At 34.2% G+C, this 25,343-nt stretch overlaps 1 protein-coding gene across 1 annotated transcript in view; it reads right to left on the reverse strand.

The window, feature by feature from the left end:
- Positions 1–327: 327 nt before the first annotated feature.
- LOC114328224 (alpha-2C adrenergic receptor-like) overlaps positions 328–25,343 on the reverse strand; it is a 98,480-nt gene continuing 73,464 nt past the window's right edge. Inside the window, exon 4 of the mRNA XM_050653121.1 lies at positions 328–637. Coding sequence (XP_050509078.1) covers positions 328–637 — 310 coding nt within the window. The remainder of the gene's footprint in view (positions 638–25,343) is intronic.

The raw sequence follows: 25,343 nt of genomic DNA on the forward strand, positions 1-25,343 counted from the left end.
GAACTCTCTACACACCTCGGCGGTGCCAGGTTGTGTTCGCTTAAGATCAATTTGCGCCGGCACTTACTCTCTGCTAGCTACTGGTATGCCGTTAGCGCGCGTTCATACATGCTTGTGCCACTTCCCAAGTATGCGCATTGCATCTCACAGCACCTTTCTAGCATGAAAAATCAAATTTCGATTAGCTGGCATGCCAGTTAACATACACACTTGCCAGTTTAGGGACAGTAGCTGATACTAGGTACCGGTATGCAAGGTGTTATTTACAGGTATGTGCCTTCCCGGCTTAAGGCAAGTAAATCATTTACACTCTTCTCCTCTTCAAACTTAGAATATTGCCAATGAAGATACTAATATGCCATTATAATTTAGTCTATTAATTGTATCACTTACCTGGCATTTAGGATATTGTTCATCCTTCGGTCTTGCTACCTTCCATCCCAGTAACGGTGGTATGCAGATTAACGCAGACAACACCCAAACAGCTGCTATCATCACTATTGCCCGCACTGGAGTTCGTTTTTTCAAATATTCTACGGCCTGTGTGATGCTCCAGTACCGATCGAGAGAAATTAAACAAAGGTTCATAATAGACGCGGTACTAAGCAATACGTCCATCGCCGAATGTACTTCGCACCTGCAATTTAAGAAACATTACTCAATAAAAGTTTATGTAATTTTATTGTATTTAATAAATTATTTTTTCAAAAATCGTGTTAAAAATGCAATTTTTAGCACTCCCTAGGAGCGTTAAAAATGCTACTTTAAGGCACTAGTGCTTTCAAATTTTTAAGGCACTGCAGTTAAAAGTGAATTATCAAATTGTGAAACGTGAAAATATTTATATTTTATTTATTAACATTAATATTAATAGTACAACTTGCGCAATTTGAAAAAGGTGGTTTAAAAGTTTTTTTTAAATTTTATTTAAACTGTATTATTGCATTTTTAACACGTTTGTAGAAAAAAATAATTAAAATTTATTAGAATATACAACAATAAAAGTAAGATGTTATTCTATAGTTGTTATGATTTACATTTTTACAGTATAGGCAGTTTTAATGTAATGTCAAGAAAAATATAAAAATGGAATTTCAGTCAACTTCAAGTAAAAGCTTTTGTAGATATTGTCCTGTGATTGAGAATGAATAAATTATAATTGTTGATATAATATAAGACGTTTGTAGAAAAAATATTGTATGATATACGTGTTGAGAACTACATTTTTAAGGCGCTCATGTGAATTGCAGAATTCTAGTATGTTCTTTAACGGTAAAATATTGCAAAACCTCTAAATTTTAAAGAACCGCTTGGATTGAAGAACCGCAAATAGAAAGTATTTTTTCGAAAAAACACTCTTAGCAAAAATATAGCCTGAAAAAAATTAAAAATAAAAAGGTGTATATATCACGTCTCTATACCTAGTAGAAGCAGAGTTATAGCTAATTAAAAATAGGTTCATATTCGTCAAATTCCAAATGGAATATTTTAACGTGAAATAACCAAAAATGAAGCACATTTCGGGGAAAACTCATTAAAACTTATTTAAAGTGTTTAAAAAAATCTTCATTTCTGTTTTATAAAAAAATTTCTAGCATCAAAAGTAAACAAGTTACGCTCAAAATAAAGTTAGTCCCTTTTTTTTTTGGTTAAAAAATCGGGAAAATCAACCCTAATTAGTATCTGTCTCAAATGAACTTATTCGTTACGACTTCACAAGTTTCTTGACTCGCGTATGTACTGTATATTCTTCTTCTTCTTCTTCTTGTAATAGGACTATGTCCTGTTTCTTCTGTTACAGTCTTTGCTGCGATCCGGAGCTCCAACTCTCGTACCATCGTTTTTTGGGTCTTCCTATGGGTCGCTTCGTGTTGGGCTTCTGTGTTTTCGCCCAATGCGCCATACGTTCAGGGTCCATCCGATCTACGTGGTCCCTCCACATGCGTCGTCGCGCTCTTGTCCATCTCACTACGTCCTGAACGCCTAGCTCTCTCAATGTGTCTTCGTTTCGTACTCTATCTCTGAGTGTGATACCTCTTATGGATCTTAGGGTTTTCATCTCTGTTGTTCTCATTATCTGTTTGGTCTTTGTTGTCTCGGCCCTTGTCTCAGCTGCGTATGTCAGTACGGGTCTAACACATGTCTTATAAATGCGGACTTTGCTTTCGGTGCTCATATATTTATTCCACCAGATTATATCCCTCAGGAAACCAGATATTCTCGCTGCTTTCATTGCCTGCTGTTTTGATTTGTATTGCCTGCTGTATTGTATATTATGATCTGTAAGTGTCATCGGTTCAAAGTCCTTATTTTTGAAATCGCTGTAGTTAAAAGGGGTTGAATCAAAAAGGGTTAAAAGGGGTCACTGATCACGAATGTATGCAAATTTAGAAACACCAAATCTTAATCGATTTTTGTCTTACAGAAAAACAAAAAAATACATTATATTCAAAAAAGCAATGCTGACTTTTTTGTTTTTCGAGATTTTTGGTATCTCTAACAATTTTTAAATTATTTTGAAAAAACATATTTTTCAAAATAATTTTTTTGTTAAATTTTACTTATCAAATTATCATCAGTAGACAGTCATCAAATAACAGTCTGATTTTTGCATCAGAGTTTAATCTCTGTTCGGAGAGTTTAAGTCTATTGTGTCGGACAAAATAAATGTGCCGTTTTCGTGGTCTGACCGTTCCAAATTTTTAACCTGTTCCACAATTAAAGCTGCCCCTGTTCCAATGTTCCCATATATCAAAGTTTATCCGACTAGATACCCTTAAGCTATTAACAAATTTTCAGCTTGCTATTAATCAACTTTTTTTCATACGCGGGATCCAGGCCTACAAGTATGGCAAGGATATGTCAAACAGTTTTACTCGTAAAGTAATGGGTACAAATAGTTTTAAAATAAAACACCCTGTCACCCAGTAAGGAGTCACATTTTATTTAAATGATTCGGGTTAAATCTTAATATTTTGAGATCTAGAATCTACAACTCAGAGATTGATCATTCTTAATGAATCATCCTGTATAGATATCGATATCAAAATCGAAAGACAATAAATAACGGCACGTGGCACTTGCGACACAATTGACTACTTCTTAGAGTGTGTTATATATTATTCAAATTTTATATCTGCTTATCACTAAAGTATCGTTGTGCTATTATACTATATTCAACAAAACCAGCTTCGTACGACCTTTCATTAAATATCGCAAATCAGTTTGGCTGATTTTGACTTCAGACATAATATGTTTTAGGAAATTAAAAAGGCAACAAGATCTCTGGATATTTTTCCATGTAAAATCCCATAAAAAATCGCTAAGGTCCATTCTGCTCATTTTTGTCTCATTTTGCGCAAAGCTGACTACAGGCTGACTCGACGCTGACACGACCTGATTACAGGCTGACTCGACGCTTTCAGCTTTGCGCAAAATGAGACAAAAATGAGCAGAATGGACCTTAGCGATTTCTTATGGGATTTTACATGGGAAATTATTCAGAACTCTTGTTACTCTTTTACTAAGGAATTTCTTTTGTGGAGCTGTATATGACGTTGCTTAAGCATTAAATCACATTAATGGTGAATCGTTGGTATATAGGGATATTAAACTGTTCAATGTACTGGTACGTACGTGACAACTGTTTTAAATTAGCCGATTCTGTCACTTTGTTTGATCTTCTAAGGTGTTAAATATACAATATAAAATTTATTCATTATTTACATTTTGATTATTATCCTATATTTATGTTTAGTTACTTAATTTTGATTAATATTATATTGTACAAATAAACGACTGGTTCGTGACGAATAAAAGAAGATTACATATATTATTTTAGTCTATTTATTCTTGATCGTTCTATGTGGGGTCGGCTTTCCTAATTGCATTTCTTCATACAATTATAATCTTGGGTCATATCAATGTTAATCTCTTTTACCAACTTGTCCTGCCTTATCGTCTCCCCCCAGGTCTTCTTTGGTCGTCCTCTCGTACTCCTTCCAGGAATCTACACTTCAGATGTTCTTCGTATTGGGTGATTAACGTCTCGACGTTTAACTTGACCAAACCATCTTAACCTATGCTCTTTCATTTTGGCATCAATTGGTGCCACACCTAGACTTCCCCTAATATACTCATTTCTAATTTTATCCTTCTTTGTCATTCCACTCATCCATCTAAGCATTCTCATTTCCGCCACATGCATTCGTTGTTCCTCTTTATTTTTCACTGCCCAACATTCAGTTCCGAATATCATAGCCGGTCTTGTATCTGTTTTATAGAATTTTCCCTTCAGCTTCATTGGAATTTTTTCTGTCACACAGCACACCACTCGCTTCTTTCCACTTCATCCATCCAGCCTAATTCTACTGCATGCATCTCCATCTATTTCTTCATTACTCTGCAATACCGATCCTAGGTACTTAAAACTATTGCTTTTCACAATCATTTCACCATCCAAAGTAGGGACGGGAAAAACCTACCAATTATAACCTGAAACCGGTTTTTTTCCTCTGCAATAATCGGTCTTTCCGGTTGTTTTTTTGATCCGGTTATAACCGGTTTTTTCTTTTTAAAGTAATAGCCCGTGAAAAACCGGATAAGTGGAAAAAATACTAAATTCAGAGAAAAAATGGGAAAATGTTTCGCTCCCCGCGCGTATATGAGAAATTTTCAGCTGATTGAAACCGATTTGACAACACAGATGACTGATTTCTATACTGATATAGACTGATTCAAATGGAGTATCGAAAACTAAGGCGCAATGTAAATGTAACCTATTGGGTATTGGCTATGAATAAAAAAACCGAAAACCGGTTTATGGAATAACCGGTTTTTTTTTTTGGACCGGTTATAACCGCCAGGTTAAACCGTAGATTGAAAAAACCGGTATAAGTGAAAACCGGTGTTTTGTCAATAACCGTCATCCCTAATCCAAAGATACCATTTTATTTGTAGTAACTCCATCTTTAAATGAACATTCCAAATACTCCGTTTTTGTCCAGGTACATCTGCAGGGTACCAGGTTTCTCCCCATAATATGATATTCTGACGCGCTCGAGTTACTGCAAAAATCCCGGCTTGGGCTCCCCTACCATAAATAACTCGCGCTAAATAAATTTCAAATATTATAATCTAGTTATGAATAGTTAAAAAAGCTATACTTTACAATTTTTTTTAACTACAAAACTCTTCTACTAAACTCTTCTAACCGGAAGCCACTGCGTATGATAACGAGGTTTCAGTCCACAATAATAATAACGAAAAGATGCAAATTCGTATCCTAAATATTTCTTTTTATCGTAGATTGACTCCTTTGATATGCACATTCGTTGAAAGAGAACCAAGGGATTTATTACGAGTGGGGATTTCTTATCCTCAGTGCAGCTTTAGAACAATTTTAAACAAAGGCTTTTACTTTGTCGCTCAACTGCTAAGCTTTTTAAATTTTGTTCTTGTTTTTCGGCGATTATTATTTTTTAATACGAATCGAAGTGTTTTACTTTTGTTTAACGAACAAAAGGGGTAAAGAAAAACAAGTTCGTATTTCTTGTTTTTAATCTGTATTTTTTCAATTCCTATTTTAGTACAGTATAGTTGATCCAAAAGATGGCATAACCCAGACATCCAAAGTGAAAGTTATCCTTCAACACCAAATTGTTCTATATGGTCCACACAATGTCCAGAAAAAAGTCACACCATTTTGAGCGTCGGGTTTGGGGGGGAGAGGGGGGAGAAATAGGTAAATTCGTAGTTTTTTAAGTTTTTCGCCCATATTTCTAAAACTATGCGGTTTAGCATGAACAACCCTCTATACAAAATTGTTTTACATTAAATTTGAAATAAAAAGGTCCTATGCATAATCTTTCTAAAATGAATGGTTCCAAAGTTACGTAAGTAGTATAGTATAACTGGTCCAAAAAAAGGCCTAACCCAAACATCCAAAGTAAAAGTTTCCTCCAACACCAAAATGTTCTATATGGTCCACATATTGTTAAGTAAAAAGTTACACCATTTTTAGCGTCCGGTTTGGGAGGGAGCTGGGAGAGAAGCCGGTCAATTAGTAGTTTTTTACGTTTTTCGTCAATATTTCTAAAACTATGCTTTAGCGTAAACAATGTTATATACAAAAATGTTCTACATGAAATTTAAAACAACAAATATTCTATACATAATTGTTATACAATCAACGGTTCCAGAGTTACGGAGGGTGAAAAGTCGAGGTTTTCGATAGTTTTATATTTTTTTGGGCAATATTTATGATATAACTATACCAACAACCCAGACATCCAAAGTGAAAGTTATCCTCCAATTTAATGGTGATTAAATGGTTGCACCCATGTGTGGTTCCTAGATTTACCATCAGGTGCCTCTCCAGGCAGCAATAAGGAGTATGCTTCTCAGATATGGGTGGTCCGAGGAAAGGAAGTACTCAGTTTTTAATAAACCTAGCAGATAGAAATGAGAAATGGAAAGCAGATTTTTTAGTACTATGTAAGGTGGAGAAGAATTCTTCAAAACAGTTTAGTGCGGACACATTTAGGCGAAAATTACAATATTAGATTGATACAATGGCAACAGGAAACCATCTCATTATACTCCCTGGTCGTCATCATGGCGTAGATTATTAAAACCAATAATATTACTGATAATGGGCCGTGGAACTCATTATTCGGCAGAGGAAGGAATGCACAATTAAACCACAGGGATTTCCATCTAGCCAGAGAAATCCCTGTGAACAAAACATCACCAGATATAAGATGAAGATCAGGCAGCCGTATAAAATAACTGATTGGAATATGATGCCAACAAGCTGAGAAATCTACTGTCTGCAATGGACAAACTAAATATTAGATAGTATCATAGGGTTGAGTGAAAGATGACCAAATACAGGAAATTTTATAGCAAAAAGATATTTATCGACTTTTAATAACTATAAAATGGGTACCCCTATAAAATAGCGTATTAGTAAGTGTGTCCCTAACTTCGACCCAATATCAGACATAGTAAATAAGGAATTTTTTCTATATTCCGCGACGATAAGCTGGCCAAATAACCAAGTAGGTGGAGGCCAATAAACCAAAGAAGAAGAAGAAAAGTAATTTTAACACAGCTGAATGTCAAACCTGTAAATATAATATAATCTAAATTTATGCTACCACTGTTGACGCTGATGAGCATAAAATTGAAGAATGAAGAACTGAAGAACTGAAAACCCTGTTTTTGCTTGTAAGTTGTGAGCTTTACCTAATAACCAATATCAATATACCTTGTATTTCAGTTAGTTCCTCAGTTTTCTTTCCAATATAATATGTTCCTGCCGCTTTAGTTTGCTGCCCTAATGTACCCCTAGGTATTTAACTGTTTTCTTGTACACGATTTTATTGTTTATTATAACTTGGAGATTATTTATTTTTCTGTAAGAAAAGTCGACGTGGGAAAATTTCCTTTCATTAATTTTTATGCGTCATTTATCATTCCAAGTGTTTATTTTGTTCACTGTATTTTGTAGGTCTCTAGTTGTTCCTTTGAACGTCTCACCGACTGCTAATATTGCAGTGTGGTCTGGAAATGTTGCTAGTTTAATATTTTCTTAATGTTGTTCTGAAGCTATTTTCTTGTGGCATTTTTATAATCAAGTATATTCAAATGGGAAATAAGCCACAAATTTACCTAAAAATGATTTTATTAACGTTTCGACGCCCAAGTCGGGTCTCGTTGTCAAAATACAAAATAATACTAAATAAACAAAAATGTTGTTGCTTAGTAAAAAATTCTTCTAATAATTTATTTAATCTGACTCATTTATATCGGCAATTCAGACACGTATTATACATTTTAAAGTAGACGACTTTAAAATGATATTGCCAATATTGATGAGTTGCGTTCCTGGGACGACTTTACTAAAAGATAGTTCATTCGATTACATGAAATCAATCCCAACTCAAGAATATCCGCCACAAAAAATCATAGCATGTGATCTGTCTTTAAAAAGACAACAAAATGCAACGGTGGCACTGAAATTCTTGCGTTAGAGATTCCATAGTAAATCACTAGGGAAAACCAGGAAAAACCTCGTGATACTATCCCGACATCGTAAGTATTTGGGTTTACATTTAGTTTACTCTCAAAACTAATACCAAATTCTGACTTGATATTTTAAATTTTAAATAATACTAAAATACTAAATACAGTGGAACCCCGTTAACTCGGATTAATTGGGACCGCGGCCGATCCGGGTTATCGAAAATCCGGGTTAGCCGGAGAAAATGGTAAAAATTAATAAAATATGGTATGCTTACAGATAAACTCCGTTATAATTGTCACACAGACACTGGTAAACCACGTTCGCATTCCACACAAAACCACACATACAAAGCGTCGTCAAAAGTCTCATTCTTAGCTTTATTAGCTTTGCACCGATTAAACTGTCTTTTGTTATCATTTTGAAAAAAAAAAAATTCTTCGATTTTAGTTCTATTTTTCTTCTAATCCGATACTGTAGATGTACCGACACCATAATATAATGCTGCAAGATTCACCTTTATCAATTCTACTTAATGCTTCTAGTTTCTTTTCCATTGTCACTACAACATTTTTACGTTTTGTTGCCCTTATAGACAAAAGACACACAAACACAAAATCTGAATAAATTTACGAACGATTACAAAACGGAAGCGAACAATAATACGACTTTACTACACATAATACCGTCTCTGATGTTATGTTATTTAATAAAAGTGATGACTAAGACCATTGTTAAAAAAAGAATTTTAATAGTCTTTTCTAAACAATGATAACACAGACAGTTTCAAAAAAATAAAGGATAATACAGGTGCATGTTGTTTTCGACAATGAATGTGGTGTACCAAGAGTCATTTTTACTATGTTATATGTAGTTCAATCCGGTTCCATTATCTCTCAAATATTATATTACATAGAGTTGGTACAAAACCTCGTGAACCTTGAAAATGCGTATGTATAAACGAAATAAAATGAAGCCAAAAACATACGAATATTTTATTTGCTGCGAATTGCGCGACAGGGTCCCATCTGCACCCTGATTGCCCTGATATTTTCAGTAATGTCGGATTCATCAATCGTTTCGTTCGTATATTGACGTCACCAAATGAATGAATTAGGTTTACGAGATTTCGTAACAGCAATACATTTTTATTGTTGAAATGTTTGTCTGATAAAAATCGGTCCGGGTTAGCCGGAGTTCCGGGTTATCGGGGGCCGACTTATCGGGGTTCCACTGTATGTACTAACTCGATATGTTACTGATTTACTAATTGTGGTATTTTCTTTCTATTGACTTCCTCCTTTAATATGGGTAACCACATCCTACTGCATTCTACCGAGGAATTTGCGACACAATTGGTTTCATTTAGCATAATTAGAGCCGCTTCTTTGATTTTTCTCTTTTTACTATCTGCTTCTTTTAGGACTATACTTAAATCTTTCCACTGAACTCTATGTTCATTATCCCATATTAAATATGGTTACCCATATTAAATATGGTTACCCATATTAAAGGAGGAAGTCAATAGAAAGAAAATACCACAATTAGTAAATCAGTAACATATCGAGTTAGTACATATTTAATATTTTAGTATTATTTAAAATTTAAAATATCAAGTCAGAATTTGGTATTAGTTTTGAGAGTAAACTAAATGTAAACCCAAATACTTACGATGTCGGGATAGTATCACGAGGTTTTTCCTGGTTTTCCCTCGTGATTTACTATGGAATCTCTAACGCGAGAATTTTAGTGCCACCGTTGCATTTGGTGGTCTTTTTAAAGACAGATCACATGCTATGATTTTTTGTGGCGGATATTCTTGAGTTGGGATTGATTTCATGTAATCGAATGAACTATCTTTTAGTAAAGTCGTCCCAGGAACGCAACTCATCAATATTGGCAATATCATTTTAAAGTCGTCTACTTTAAAATGTATAATACGTGTCTGAATTGCCGATATAAATGAGTCAGATTAAATAAATTATTAGAAGAATTTTTTATTAAGCAACAACATTTTTGTTTATTTAGTATTATTTTGTATTTTGACAACGACACCCGACTTGGGCGTCGAAACGTTAATAAAATCATTTTTAGGTAAAATTGTGGCTTATTTCCCATTTGAATATACTTGATTAATATTTTCTGTAGCAGGGATGTCATAGGTAATAACAAATATAGGTAGTATGGGTCTCAGAACACTACCGTCTGAGATTCCTGCTTTGATTGGTCGTAGTTCTGAATATTCGCCTTCCTGTTTATTTAAAAAAATACTCTTCTTAAAAATAAGTCTTCCAAATATTGTACTAGATGGACATATTGGATGCGAAGACATCTTTTTAGTTTTAGTAACACGCCTTTGTGCCACCCTTAAATGTTTTGCTATGCCTATAGCAGTGGTGCAACTTTTTTTATTTGATAAAGGATAGTCAATACTTAACACTAGAAGCACCAGAGCGGTGATTTTGACTGTTTTCTATTTTTAACCCTCTGTATTACTTATTCCTAGTTGTTTTAGAAAGTTCCTAATTTAGGCCTTTTCCTAAATCAACTTAAGCATTATAATTCCTCCTTTACAGGTACTTAGTGTAATTAGTTTTTGAGACGTGTTAATATATACCTAGAAGCACCAGGGCGGCCATTTTGACTGCTTTCTATTTTTGACCCTCTGTATTAGTACTTATTCGTAGTTATTCTAGAAATTTAAAAATGTCTTTGCTACATATATTTAAGGATTACAAGTTCTCTATTGCAGGTAGGTAGTTACTTAGTGTAATTACTTGTTGAATATGTTGATGTCTACCTAGAAAAAATGCGGTCCTTATTACGGAGGAGAAGTACCAGATCTGAAGGATGATCAACAGATAAATTTTCACTTGCTTCGGCAATATGGAACTTATTTATAGAGAATTGAATATTTTACTACACCTACAACCGTCTAAAATATATCTATCGACGAACAGCTTTTTCCCACAAAGGCAAGATGTCACTTCACCCAGTACATGGCGTATAAACCCGATAAGCTTGAAATCAAATTCTGGCTTACAGCTTATGTCTGGTCCAAATATTTATTGCACGGATTTTCTTACCTACGGAAAGATGAACAACGACCAGACAATCAACTTCTAAAGAAGGGAAGAAATGTCACGATACATAAAAAGCATTACGAAAAAGGCTACCAGCAGTACTGAAACAATAAACGTAGCAAGAAAGGATATTCCTCCGCCAATAAAAAATGAAAAGATGGAATTATACAGATCAAAAATTTTCATACACAAAGACTTGAGCTAACCAGGGAAACCAGGAGTACCAGAGAAAAATGATCAAAAATGTTCTAGCGCTGAATTCTCTATACTCAAACAATATTGAAATAGGCATAGACAAAAAGAAGAAACCTAAAACCATTACCTACTACAACCATAAAAAATACGGAGTAGACGTTGTAGATCAGATGGCCATACAGTGCTCAACCAAATCAGCTTCAAGAAGATCGCCGTTGCAGGCTTTTTTAATATCTTAGATATGGTAGGAATAAATGCTTGGATTCTATATAAGGAAGTTATTGGTTGTCAAATATTTGGGAAAACTTTTCTACTTCAGTTAAACGGAAACAAATCAGAGATACAACACGTCAATCAAATAATAACCGTAGGCAGTGACAAAAGCTACAATATCTCGGACATGTGATGCGAGAAGTATGGCATTCTATGACTCATAATGCAAGGAGGGGTAGATATCAGAAGAAGCATAGGAAGAAGACGAATTTCACGGCTGATTTTTGGATGCAGCTCAAAACAACTATTCAGAGCTACTGACTCAAAAATTAAAATAGCTATGATGATTGCCAACCTCCGTAGCAGAGATAGCACCTGAAGAAGAAGAAGTGGAAAGCTGGGAACTAAAACTAAAATAAAACATGTGAAAGTCATATTCCTATGTAAAAAATTTGTGTGTAGGTCTTGTACAAGCAAAATTAACTAATTTTGTTACTACATAAATTATTGTGCTTAAATAATTAAATAATTTATTTAAATTAACTAAATGTCTTTTGTTAGTCGGTATTAACTCAATATAGGTTTGTTTTTCAATTAAAAAACGAAACGAAAACGACTGGCGATAGAAAATTCTAATACCCGTCATCTTGACCGCTCCGGTGCTTTTAGGTATTCAAAAATGTTGGTGCTTCTAGTGTTGAAGAAGTTTTAATTTCTTTTTGGTGCTCCAAAATTAATTAAAGGTACCGTTTTTTTTAGTAATATATTATAAACAAGTAAACAATAAACAGAAGTGTGTAAGTAAGAAAGAGGTATTAATTTGATATTACTAAAAAAAACTTTAATAATAACTTTAAAAAATTTCCTAAAAATCTTTTTAAACAGGCAAAATATTTGGGAATTTAGGCAGTTATTTAAAACAAGTCCTCTCTTTTGTTGAACTCTTTCTCACAATTCACCAAACAATTTTGTTTTCAAGATTTCACATCTAAAACTTCTCAATTATAAACTTCTATCGGCAACAAAGCTTTTAACTAAAATTATTATGACTGCAAAAGCGAATGTTTAACTGTTTGTGTTAGTTCTCAACATTAAGTGTATCAAAAGGACTGTCCATAGCTTCGAGCAGTTGTGAACCCCATCCTTCGAGTCCTTCAAACAAGAGTTTTATGTTGCGGTATGGAAACATTCTACTCCAAAAGGTTATGGAGAGAAAGGTGTAGTCTTTAACTAACAAGGGATAATACAGTCCGAGTGTTACTAATTATGGTCCTATATATGTAATAGAGTTAAAATTTTCCTATTTGTTTAGTCCTTTCTTCTAGTGAGGTTACTACTTATGCGAACGCGTAGTTAAATAATCCCTGAAAATTACCCTAATTATTGGTCCAATGTAATTTGAAGGATTGTTATAAGGGATAAGTAGTCTGTAAAGTTACAATAAATAACTAAGTAATAAAATTAATTAAGACATAATGCTGCTTTGCAAGAACGTAGGCTTAAGTCAAAAAAGACGATTTTAGAGGAGACGCATTTTAAAATTTATGGATATAATTATGAGCAGAACTCCTAATAAGTTGTCACTTTAAAGAAATTTACCTATACAATTGCGTTAGAAATATATCTAAATACAAACTCTGATAACTAGATAAATTTATAAAGTGTTTTTATTAACCCCTATTACATTATTTGAGTCTTTTTTCCTGAGAAACATTTATTTCAACTTTGTTAAAACGCGGACCTAACTAAAAAAGGGTCCTTATTTCAGAGAGAATTTTCACAAAAACTAATCATAGGTATAAATAAGATCGGTCGTCCTTGACGAGAAATAAACACACAAAAATTAATCGTAAGTATAAGATCGGTCGTCCTTGACGAGAAATAAACACACAAATTGCTTCACATTCTGCGCTCTTCTGCGGCGTAACTAACTTGGGTCTGTATTCATACGAAAATGTTAAGTATTTTACTAATTTCGCGCTAAACAAATATAGACACTTGGTGCCATCTCTTAGCGACTATTATTATTAACGTCATAGGTCTTTATTCACGTGATAGATACTTTTATTTTTAGTAGATCTGCATTAATAAGTCAATTTCGGCAAATTTCGACTTAAGCCTACGTTCTTGCGAAGCGGCGATATATATTTTTTTATTTATAACAAATTAAATCAATTTTGTATTGATTTAGTTAATCTTATATCATCTAACAACCCCATTATTACCATAACTATCTGAGGGCCGTAATCACAGCTGACAACGATGTTACTGAAGAAATAAAAGACAGAATCCAATCAGCAAATCGCTGTCTGTTCGCACTGGATAAGCTTATAAAATCAAAAAATCTTACAAGAAATTCCAAGATCAAAATCTATAAATCCATCGTCAGACCTGTACTAACATATGGTTGCGAAACGTGGACCATGACCAAATCAAACGAAGAAAATTTTCGGACCTCACCACGATATTAACAGAAACCAGTATAGGATCAGAACCAACTTCGAATTAAAAGAACTCTACAATGACACCAATATTGTCCAAGAAATTAAATCACAGCGACTAAGATGGGCAGGCCACGTGCACAGACTTCATAACGAGAGACTTGTAAGACTGGTATGGGAGGAGATTCCTACAGGCAAAAGACCACTCGGACGTCCCAGAATGCGATGGAGAGATAACATCCAAGCAGATCTCCGAAAAATGAACATCCCATTTGACCCTAGGTTGATGGAAGAGCTAACAAATTGGTAGAAAGTTCCAACTTTCAGCCAGGACCCACCCAGGGTTGTAGCGCTACGTGATGATGAACCCCATTATTAGCTATCATTAGTAAAAAATGGAAATCTTGAGAAAATAATAAATGTAATGAAACTTTCGATATACCGTTACATTTACAGTTATACAACCCTTCCTGTTTATTAGAATAACGGTTATAGGAATATCCCAGTTTAAGGAATATAAATTTAAGGTACCGAAATATTCTACTAGCTACCACTGATCGTTTATTAGAATATCCCAGTTATAGGAATACTTTTGCTTGGTACGAAAGCTATTCCAATAAGCGGGTTCGACTGTAACAATAATTGGATTATAGAGTCCAGAAAAGGCAAGTGTCACCCGTTTTAATAATGTGTGTTGCCAATACGGTTCTGAATGACATTTATCATACGATTTCGTATACAACTTATCACGTTTGATGCCTTTGGTGGAAAGTGGTCCATTCCTCAATGAGACCTATTCAAAGCTTTTCATAAATTGTTGAAGCAGGTATACGTCTCATACGCTTTTGTAGAAGGCTCCATATATGCTCAATAGGACTAATAGGAGATGCAGACTGACCACCAGGGAGCATCTTCTACGGTCTAGAATCTAGAAGAAGAAGTTGGGCTGTAAGATTTTTGGAAGGCTCACTATGTGGAGACTAGTCTGAGATGGCCACTTCACTTGAATAGAGTAGAATATAATAGAGTAGTCTAGAATCGTCCATAAACAATACTTCTTGTCCTCCAACTGACATGTTCACGGACAAATAGGGGAGTCAATATAGAATCAAAACATGCATTGTATCAGAAAAAATCAAACAGGCTTATATTTTGCTGAATATTTTTTTGTTAGTTTATACATGTTAAGTTCTACTCACAAAGATTTTGCCGCTAATTATTTATTAATTGTTTAAACAATAACAATTGTTTTGTATAAATAATTTTAAAAATATCGTTGAATTCATCATTTTACTTTGATCAAATATGTTTCTATTTTGTTTTTGAATATGCTGAATCCGAACATAGCATTAAAAGTTGAAAATTTTTATACAGAAGTTCTTATACAGTATGTCTGCATAGCTAGGAACCATATGGGAAACTTTTTTATTATCAATTTTACGAAAAAAACTTATTCTTCATAAAATTCTCTGCACAGTCTAAAATCTAAAACTCAACCATCAGATATCAAATTTTATGGTCTAAATTTTAAGAATCTTATGTCTGATACAACTATCAGATATCAAACTTTTTCAATTTTATAGCAGGTATACACAAACAAAATAAGAATTTCGCTTAACGGTTAAGTGCCTTTATAGTTCACAATATTTCAATTAGAAGGATTTAATTGAACATTGTAATATAGTTTTTAATTCCAAACAACTTTTCTTAATAACAATTTTCGATATTGTGAAATATAAAGGTACTTTACTTTTGAGTAAAATTCATATTTTTTTGACATACCTAGTATAAAATTAATAAAATTTAATATATGATGGTAACGTCCGATGGTAACATCTTTCGTAAAACTGATAATAAAAAAGGTTTCAATACGTTTCAAGTTACGCAGACACAAGGGCGCCCATATAAACATTTTTAGGGGGGGGCCAAACGTGAAGATGTTGCACATTACATTTTGTATATTTCGGATGACAATATATACAGTAGACTCTCTCTATAACGAACACGGATATAACGAGGTTTCGCTTATAACGAGGTACATTAGGTGTCCCATGAAATTCCTATTGAACTATAACGCTCTATAACGAGGCATATTTGGTTATAACGAGGAAAATTGAAATCGAAGAATACTTGTCTTTACCTGTTTTTAGCGTTGTAATGGTCATAAATAAATAAATGCCCCAACTACCTGTACATAGAAATGCCCAACATCTATCCTATTATCGAGGCCAGTGCTATAATAAACTCGGCCACCTGTAATAAACATCTGCCTGTTTATCGACCGATATTGAATACTATAGGAAATTTACAATTTATGGCGACGAAGTCTCATTGTTCACTGTTCAGGTTGACCATCGACACATAATAAACTACGTAAGAGGCATCAAAAGATTTCAATATTATTATTGTTTGATATAACGAGATCCGCTTATAACGAGATAATTAATTCACCATTTAAGTTCTCGTTATAGAGGGAGTATACTGTAGTTTAAACCACCTAAAAAACCTAGTTTGAACCCTGTTGTGAGGAATTATTCATACATTTAAACACTAGACCAAGTTTTTAAATGGAAATGTCGTGGGTACCACAAAAGTTGAGCCTCTCTTTAAAACCCGTTTGAAAAGAATACAATGCTTGCAAAGCCTTCCCTTCAACTTTGGCGAGCAGACTAACCAAGAGTATGTGTCGAACCAAGTTTTTACTTTAAAATCTTAAAAAGGAGCCCCCTTTATTTTTGCAGATATAGAATCCTTATGAAAAATAAGGCACACATTTTTAGAATTGTTGATAGATGGCGCAAATAAATCGCATTTTCCGAATATAGCGCCATCCGTCAACAATTCTAAAAAAGTTCGAATAAATGTTACTTATTTTTTGAGGAGGAAACTCAATCTGCAAGAAAAAACGGGGGTTCCTATTTAAGATTTTAAAGTTAACTCTCACCCCACCTCCAGAGTGTGGAATGAAAAATCCTGTTTGGTGTCATTCTATAGATTTTTGAAAAATATTAAACACGTGTTTTTTAGTTTTATTTGGAAGTAAATATATTTCTCGATATATTAGACCGTTTCTATAATTTTGCTGTGGTATCACGATATGGGGGGCCCATTTAAGATTTTAAAGTTACCCCCCGCTCCACACCCAGGGGTTGAAGTGGTGGACTTGTTTAGTGTCATCGCATAGATTTTTGAAAATTATTGAACACGTATTTTTCAGTTTTTCGATCCGATGTTCATTTCGCGAATTATTCGGCCTTTCCGCTACTTTTGGGACACCCTGTATATAACACTCATTCATCATGAAAGATCACCTGTTTTTCATTAAAATAAAATTGTTCTGTTCATCATAATGCACACTTTAAAAATAATCTACTTACTAAAAAAATACTTTTGCAAACTAAAATTTGACTATGTTCAATAAATTTTAAAAATTATTTTTCAGTATGAATTTTTTCAAAATATAAAATATAATTACTTTATACCAGTTGTTAAAGACAAATGGCTCATTAGTGATTATCGATCAGAGATCGGAATTCTTGCTGATATGGTTTTTTTGCAGTATAAATTATTCATTTAATTTGTAATTTTGGGTGTCGATTACAGTGTATATGTTTCCCACGCCTCTAATCTCTGTCAATGTTTTCGTTAGTAGCATACCGTGATTGTGGGAAATGTGTATTATGCACATTCCATACAGACCACTGTCGCAGACACAAAGATTTTCTGTTAAACTATTAAGAACTACCCAAGATGTGAATTTTTTTTATTAATAAATATGTTGTTTCCAATTTATCTCTCAAAATTATCCAATAATGTTTTGACAAAAATGCGTTTATGTAATATAAATTTAATTTTTTTCTTTCCCGAAAAGCTAGGGGGGGGGGGCACGGCCCCCCCCTGCCCGTGTGTATGGGCGCCTATGCGCAGACATTGTATAAGAGCTCAAAAAAAATTTTTTGTTGAACATTTATTAATGTTGAAGTTGTTATTATTAAATGTATTTTAGATAATTTTTACACAAAAAAGTTTTAATCACTTTGTATAAAGTTTTTAGCTGGTAATTTTCGGTTTTTGTATTACATTTTTTTATTTTCTTAAAAAGATAGTGTTTATTTCATTTCTAAATAAACACATTTAAAATTGTAATAATTCTGTTCAATATTGAGTAATGCCGTCTTAAAAAGTGGTAGGTAGTAATTCTGTAAAACTACGAAGTTTTCAAAAATTACATTTTTTGGACGACGCGTCGTATCATTTGAATCAAATTTTTGAGATTTTTTTGAATGAAACATCTAAGTCTGGATCCCGCGTATAAAAAAAAAGGTTGATTAATAGCAAGCTGATAATTTGTTAAAAGCTTAATGGTGTCTAGTCGGACAAACTTTGATGTACAAAAACACTGGAACAGGGGGAGTTTTACTTGTGAAACAGTTTAAAAATTTGGAATGTCAGATTACGAAAACGTCCCATGTATTTTGTAGGGCAGAACATCCAGTTGATTTGTTACCCTTTTATTAAACTCCCATGCAAAAATCAGACCGCTATTACTAATCAACATAATTCCTCTCATTTGACATGTTCTTCGTGTTCCACTCATTAAAATGCCCAGTTGGTGAGAAACACCAGTCTGATTTTTGCATGAGAGTTTAATTAAATGGTAACAAATCAATTGGAAGTTCTATCCGACAAAATACATAAAACGTTTCCGTAGTCCGACGTTTCAAATTTTTAACCTGTTCCACAACTATAACTTCCCCTCTTCCCGTTTTCCCATACATTAAAGTTTGTCCGACTATAGACCGTTAAGCTATTAACAAATTTTCAGCTTGCTATTAATCAACAGGGGGACAAGGCAGTTTTTGTTTTTATTAGATTCAGAGTTAGACCACCATCTCCAGATAGCTATTTCTGCCTCTCAGGCGTTATCAATGGAGCTATGCAGTCACAATTCTGAACCAAACACCAACAGACTGCCTTATTTAACGGAAATTACCGCGATTGCAATAATTCCACCTTTAAGAAGCAAATCAGCGACATCTCTTAAAACAAGGAAGGCGAAAAGTCTCAGATATAAAGTTCACTACCATTAAACAATTAAAATAATTAAAATAAAAATAATAAACAATATTTTAAATCTAGGACTTTTCATTACAAGAAACTACTTTCTGTCTGTATCTTGAGCCTCCGGCTTTTACAATGTATCAGCACGAAGATGACGAATAAAGAAGAAAGCAGAAAGGACAGCGGTCACGCATCTACTTTCTTTTCGTCTAGGAAAAGAGCTAAAAGACAGTTTTAAGTACACAAAAATCTAAGTAAAGATGAAAAAGGGGGAAAGGCAGTGTTTGTTTTTATTTGATTCAAAGTTGGACCACCATCTCCAGATAGCTATTTCTGCCTCTCAGGCGTTATCAATGGAGCTATGCAGTCGCAACTCTGAACCAAATGCCAGCAGACTGCCTTATTTAAGGTAAATTACCGCGACTGCAATAATTCCATCTTTGAGACGCAAATCAGCGACATATCTCGTAAAACGAGGAACACGAAAAGTCTCAGATACAAAGTTTACTACCATTCTTAATCAAATTACAAAAAGTTCTATCTTGTTTGATTTTTTCCGAAGTAAAAATCTCTATTGACTCCCCTAAAATGCATGTCTGCGTTTTTTGTGAGCAGCAGTAATTAATGGCACCGTTGCTGGATTGCAAGCTGGCACATTTTGTTGCCTCAACCTTCGTCGAATTGCTGAATGTACCCTTGGAGCATTGCAGCAGTTTGTCCTGCCCTACCCTTTTGGCTTGATCTATTTTTCAGCAATGTAACAATCTGAATATGCTTTCGAAATTATTATGACTGCAATAGTAATTGCGCATGTTAGTGATTATTCTTGCCTAGACTAGTGCAACTATTTATGTTTTCCATGAAGTAGCTAAACATTTTGGTTAAACCTTAAATTAGATCTTAAATAATGCAACAGTAAACAACAAATGTAATATTTATACCAATCGACAATAATTACGGTAACCAGTTTATCGTTCCCCTCTAATATGAATTAAATAGGATTAGACGTTAAATTTATATTATAGTGCAGCATATGTGAAACAATTGTGCATTTAATGATAGAAGTATATAATTTGGACCACATATACTGCACATATATAAAGGTTCAAATTTAGAAATGAGGCCATCTCAGATTTTGCCTTTTACAAAAATGGCGGGGATTCAAAATGGCGACTATACTTATGTGACTAATAGCACGATAACTTTTGAACGAGATTTCAGATTTCAACCAAATTGGGTATATAAGTTATTTTTTAATGTATAAGATCGAGGTCTTGAACCGGGAGAATCGGTTTACCAAAAGTTGTGTTTTTCCTGGTTTTTATGTAAAAATATGCTGTTCTTTTCAATTATTTCACTCTGTATGTATTAATTTTTCAAAAAGTTAATACCGCCATTAAAAAGAGCGTAAAAATATTTTTTAGGAAATATTTTTAACTTTTTAGTTACGTTAATTACCATTTTTAATAAATGCAAAACGTATCTTCTCATGTAGCTACATACATGCGGCAGATTCGTGCAAATAATATAAGAATTATTGTGTATTTAACGGTAGAAGCATATAATTTCAACCACATTTACTACGCATACAAAGGTTAAAATTCAGATACAAGGCCATCTCAGTTTTGTTCCTTTTATAAAAATGGCGGGCATTCAAAATGGCGACTATACATTATGTGACTAATAGCACAATAACTTTTGAACGAGACGTCAGATTTCAACTAAATTTGGTAAATAGGTTCTTTTTTTGTTGAGTAATATAGAGGTCATGAACCGGAAAAATCGGTTTACCAGAATTTGTGTTTTTACTGTTTTTTTATGTAAAAATATGTTGTTTTTTTCAATTATTTAACCCTGTATATATAAATTTTTCAAAAGGTCCATACCGCCATTGAAAAGAGTGTAAACATATCTTTTAGGAAATATTTTGAACTTTTCAGTTGTGTTGATTACCATTTAATAAATGCATAACGTATGTTCACATGTACCTATGGGCGGCAGATTCATTTTGAATGCCCGCCATTTTTGTAAAAGACTAAATCTGAGATGGCCTTTTATCTAAATTTGAATCCTTTTATGTGTAGTAGGTGTGGTCCAAATTATATGATTCTACCATTAAATGCACAATAATTCTTATATTATTATTTGCACGAATCTGCCGCACATAGTGAGCATAGTGCCGGTACATGTGAAGATAGGTTATGCATTTATTAAATGGTAATTAATATAACTAAAGAGTTCAAAATATTTCCTAAAAAATATTTTTACGCTCTTTTCAACGCCGGTATTGCCTTTTTGAAAAATTAATATATACAGGGTGAAATAATTGAAAAAGAAACAACATATTTTTACATAAAAAAACAGTAAAAACACAAATTCTGTTATACTGATTCTTCCGGTTCAAGACCTCGATATTATTCATCAAAAAAAGAACCTATATTATACCAAATTTGGTTGAAATCTGACAACTCCTTCAAAAGTTATCGTGCTATTAGTCACATATATATATATAGTCGCCTTTTGAATGCCCGCCGTTTTTGTAAAAAGAACAAAAGCTATTATAATTCTTATAATATTCGCACTGATATGTCGCATATAGGTACATGTGAAGATACGTTTTGCAATTATTAAATAGTAATTAATTTAACATAACTAAAAAGTTAAAAATATTTCCTAAAAATATTTTTACGCTCTTTGTAATGGCGGTATTAACTTTTTGAAAAATTAATACATACAGGGTGAAAGACTTAAAAACAACAACATCGTTTTACATAAAAACCAGGAAAAACAAAACTTCTGGTAAACCTACTCTTTCGGTTCAAGACCTCGATCTTTTACATCAAAAAAGTAACCTATATATCAAATTTGGTTGAAATCTGAAGTCTCGTTCAAAAGTTATCGTGCTATTGGTCACATAATGTATAGTCATCATTTTGAATCCCCTCCATTTTTGTAAAGGGCAAAATCTGAGATGGCCTCCTATCTAAATTTAAACCTTTATAATGTGTAGTATATGTGGTCCAAATTATATGCTTCTATCATTAAATGCACAATTCTTATAATATTTGTACGAATCTGCCGCACCATTAGGTCTACATCGAGTCGCAACAGACCGTGAATTCATTTAGTAGTTGCCTATATTTAATAATATCACTGCATTTTGCGCTGCAAATTTTGATTCCCCCTACGCCTGATCTGAGTAAACAAGGATACACAAAGTAAAGACCCTATGATGTTTACCCATTTATTAATTTTGACTGTATTAACTTAGGACCAGAGGAATCTATTATGCATTAAATGTACGAGACTATAAGGTTGGTACGACGTGGTATGATATATCGGGACAGGGTCCACTTGTGAGCCCTTCAGACACTTAGAGCTCCGACGTAGGGTCAATTTCCTTATAATACGGACGAGGTATATAAGAACTTGGTCTTCGGCGTCCAGTCCTCATCGGACTTCTATGTCTCTCAGAATCAGAAGGGGCTGAAAATCTGAGCTCCTCTTATAGCCTCACAGAAAGCCACAACACTCTTTAAAGGCAACTTCATCATCTGGCTCGGCTGTATAAAGGCTGATCCCAGGATAAGACACATCTGATAGACCAATGCCGGGCACTTCCAGAGGATATGTGAGAAGGTTTCATCTTGCTCATCACATAGATGGCACCGTGGGCCATACGTCAATTCAAGAATATACGGTGGCCGAAGAGCATACTGACCACCAGGGAACATCTTGTACGGTCTAGAAGAAGTTGGGCTGTAAGATTTTTGGAAGGCTCACTGTGTGGAGACTAGTCTGTGTCAAACCTTCACAAATGGTTTAGGAGTCCTAAAACCTCCGCAGAAGAAGCTCCTAGCGATTATTCCGAACACTATTGAAGGGCACTCCAATCACAGGTTCGGGTCCCACAGACAGAGTGGATGAGCCCCGTCGAGCCAGGGTGTCAGGCCGTTCGTTTCCTTCCACACCTGTGTGTCCCGGTACACATACTAAGCTCACCCTGTTGATCAGAGCAAAAATCATCCAGTGCGCTTTTGTACTCAAGAACCAGCTAAGAGCTGACCTTCGGCACTTCTAACGCCCTTAGCGCTGTCTGGCTATCAGAGCAGATAGAGATGGTCCTGTCTAAGCAAGCCCTATCTATTATCTCTTGAGCACATGCCAGTATCGCAGAGATCTCGGCCTGAAAGACTAATGCATGGAAGCCGAGAACCTGGCTAGACTCATCTGTGAACCAGGTGAGTCCACTTCGACAGATTAGTGTAGGCTCTCGTTCCATCCACTCATACCTATCAGGAAACTGAACCAATAAGGAGGATGAGAACTCCAATTAAGGGGCCATACTGTCCTGTACGATAGAAAGCACAGGACAACACTCGATAGTCTGTATCCAAATGTCACAACCTCAAGTGCCGCTGTGGGAGTGGTCCTCATGGCTCTTGAGATTTATATTTAGATTTTATTTACGTTTATTAGTGAACATAAGAATAGTACAAAGTATATGACGTAAATAAGAGATTGTACATGCTAGTTACTATTGAGAAATTCACACCCAGAATGCAATACGGCTAAGATAGAGCAATACATTCCTAATGGGGAATAATAAACGCACAGGGTTGTCTTCTTCATAAGTTTTTGACTGTTTTTTCAAGAGCGTCGTACAGAGACTGTGGCAACACTGAATGCGCATTCCTATCTTAACCGTACTGCAATCCCAGTGTGAATTTCTTCACTCTTGTTTAACCTTAAATTTAATCTGAAATAACACAACAACAACAAATTTAATATTAATACCAATCAAGAATAATTAGGAGAATTACTTTATCGTTCCCCTTAAATATGAATTAATTAGGACTAGGACTAGACGTTAAATTTATATTAAGTCTACCTCGAGTCGCAACAGACTGTGCATTTCGCAGTTGCCTACCTTTAATAATCACTGCCTTTTGGGCTGCAAATTTTGATTCCCCCTACGCCTGATCTGATTAAACAAGGATACACAAAGTATAGACCCTTTGATGTTTACCATTTATTAATTCTGGCTGTATTAACTTAGGACCGGCGGAATTTATTATGCATTAAATTTACGAGACTGTAAGGTTACGATAAACATACAATAAATATTTGATGAGCTGATCATTTGACAGCACATACCAATAATTCGAAAAGATATTGTTCGATTTATTTCTGTTGGAAAGTGCTGTCACGCAAATCAAATATGTCGAGGGGAGTGTAATTTAGAAATATGTTTGTTTTGTGGTTAACGGGGAGAAAGAATTCTTTTCATGCTTATTTTTTTAATAAAAAATTGTATTAGATTGATTGAAAGACATTCTAGAAAAACACATAGAACGTCAATACTGTTTCCAATTACATTATTTATATTAAGCAAATACACTGCACCATAGTTTTGTTTGATAAAAGAATCACACGTGTTCGAAAATAAAATGAACAATATAATATAAAATTCTTGACACTTGACAATAGGGGTAAATATTCTAGATTCTAGAGTAACTTTTTCATTGCTTTCTTTTTCTATACGCTACATCTATCAGATCAGCACTCTAAAAAGGGCGAGAAGAAATTATTTTTCTAATCAGTCATTTACATAAGAGACTGTATTGGACCGATTGAAGGATAAGGGGGATGGTTGAGGTAATTATTGTTGAAAATAAAACTATAATATTGTGTAAATTTCTTGACACTCAACGATATTTGTAAATTGTTGCACTAGATACTTTGCCTACTAGACCTACTGGACCTACTAGACTATGCCTATCAGACCTACTAGACTATGCCTACTAGACCATGGCATTTAGAATAAAAAGCACGGGAATAAATCGATTTTTTGTATTGTAGTATCAACTTGCAATGTTCAGGATGACGCCATGCCAGGAAAAACGCCTACGATAGAGAAATTGGTGAAAATGCATAATTGTATTTACAGTGCATAAAATGTTTTTTTTTTTACATTTAAAATGTCTTCTTCTTCTTCTTCCTCTTTATAAGCAATTCTGCTTGTTCATTGGCCGATTGATACCTCTATGGAAGGTTGTCACTCCACCTTCTGCGCTGTCGGCCGATACTTCTTCTACCTATTGGTGATTTATCTCTTGCTATTTTGACCACACGTATCTCCCCCATCCTGGTTATGTGGTTGTTCCATTCTCTTTTTCTATTTAGTGTCCGTTCGTTTATACTCTGTACGTTACATTGTCTTCTGATATCTTCACTCCTCTTTCGATCTCTCAGTGTATTTTCTGTAATTATTCTCAGTACTCTCATCTCTGCCGTTTCCAGTAGTCTTTGTGTTATGGCTGT

The sequence above is a fragment of the Diabrotica virgifera genome, chromosome 6, assembly GCF_917563875.1.
Source record: "Diabrotica virgifera virgifera chromosome 6, PGI_DIABVI_V3a".
In the NCBI taxonomy this organism is placed as follows: Eukaryota; Metazoa; Arthropoda; class Insecta; order Coleoptera; family Chrysomelidae; genus Diabrotica; species Diabrotica virgifera.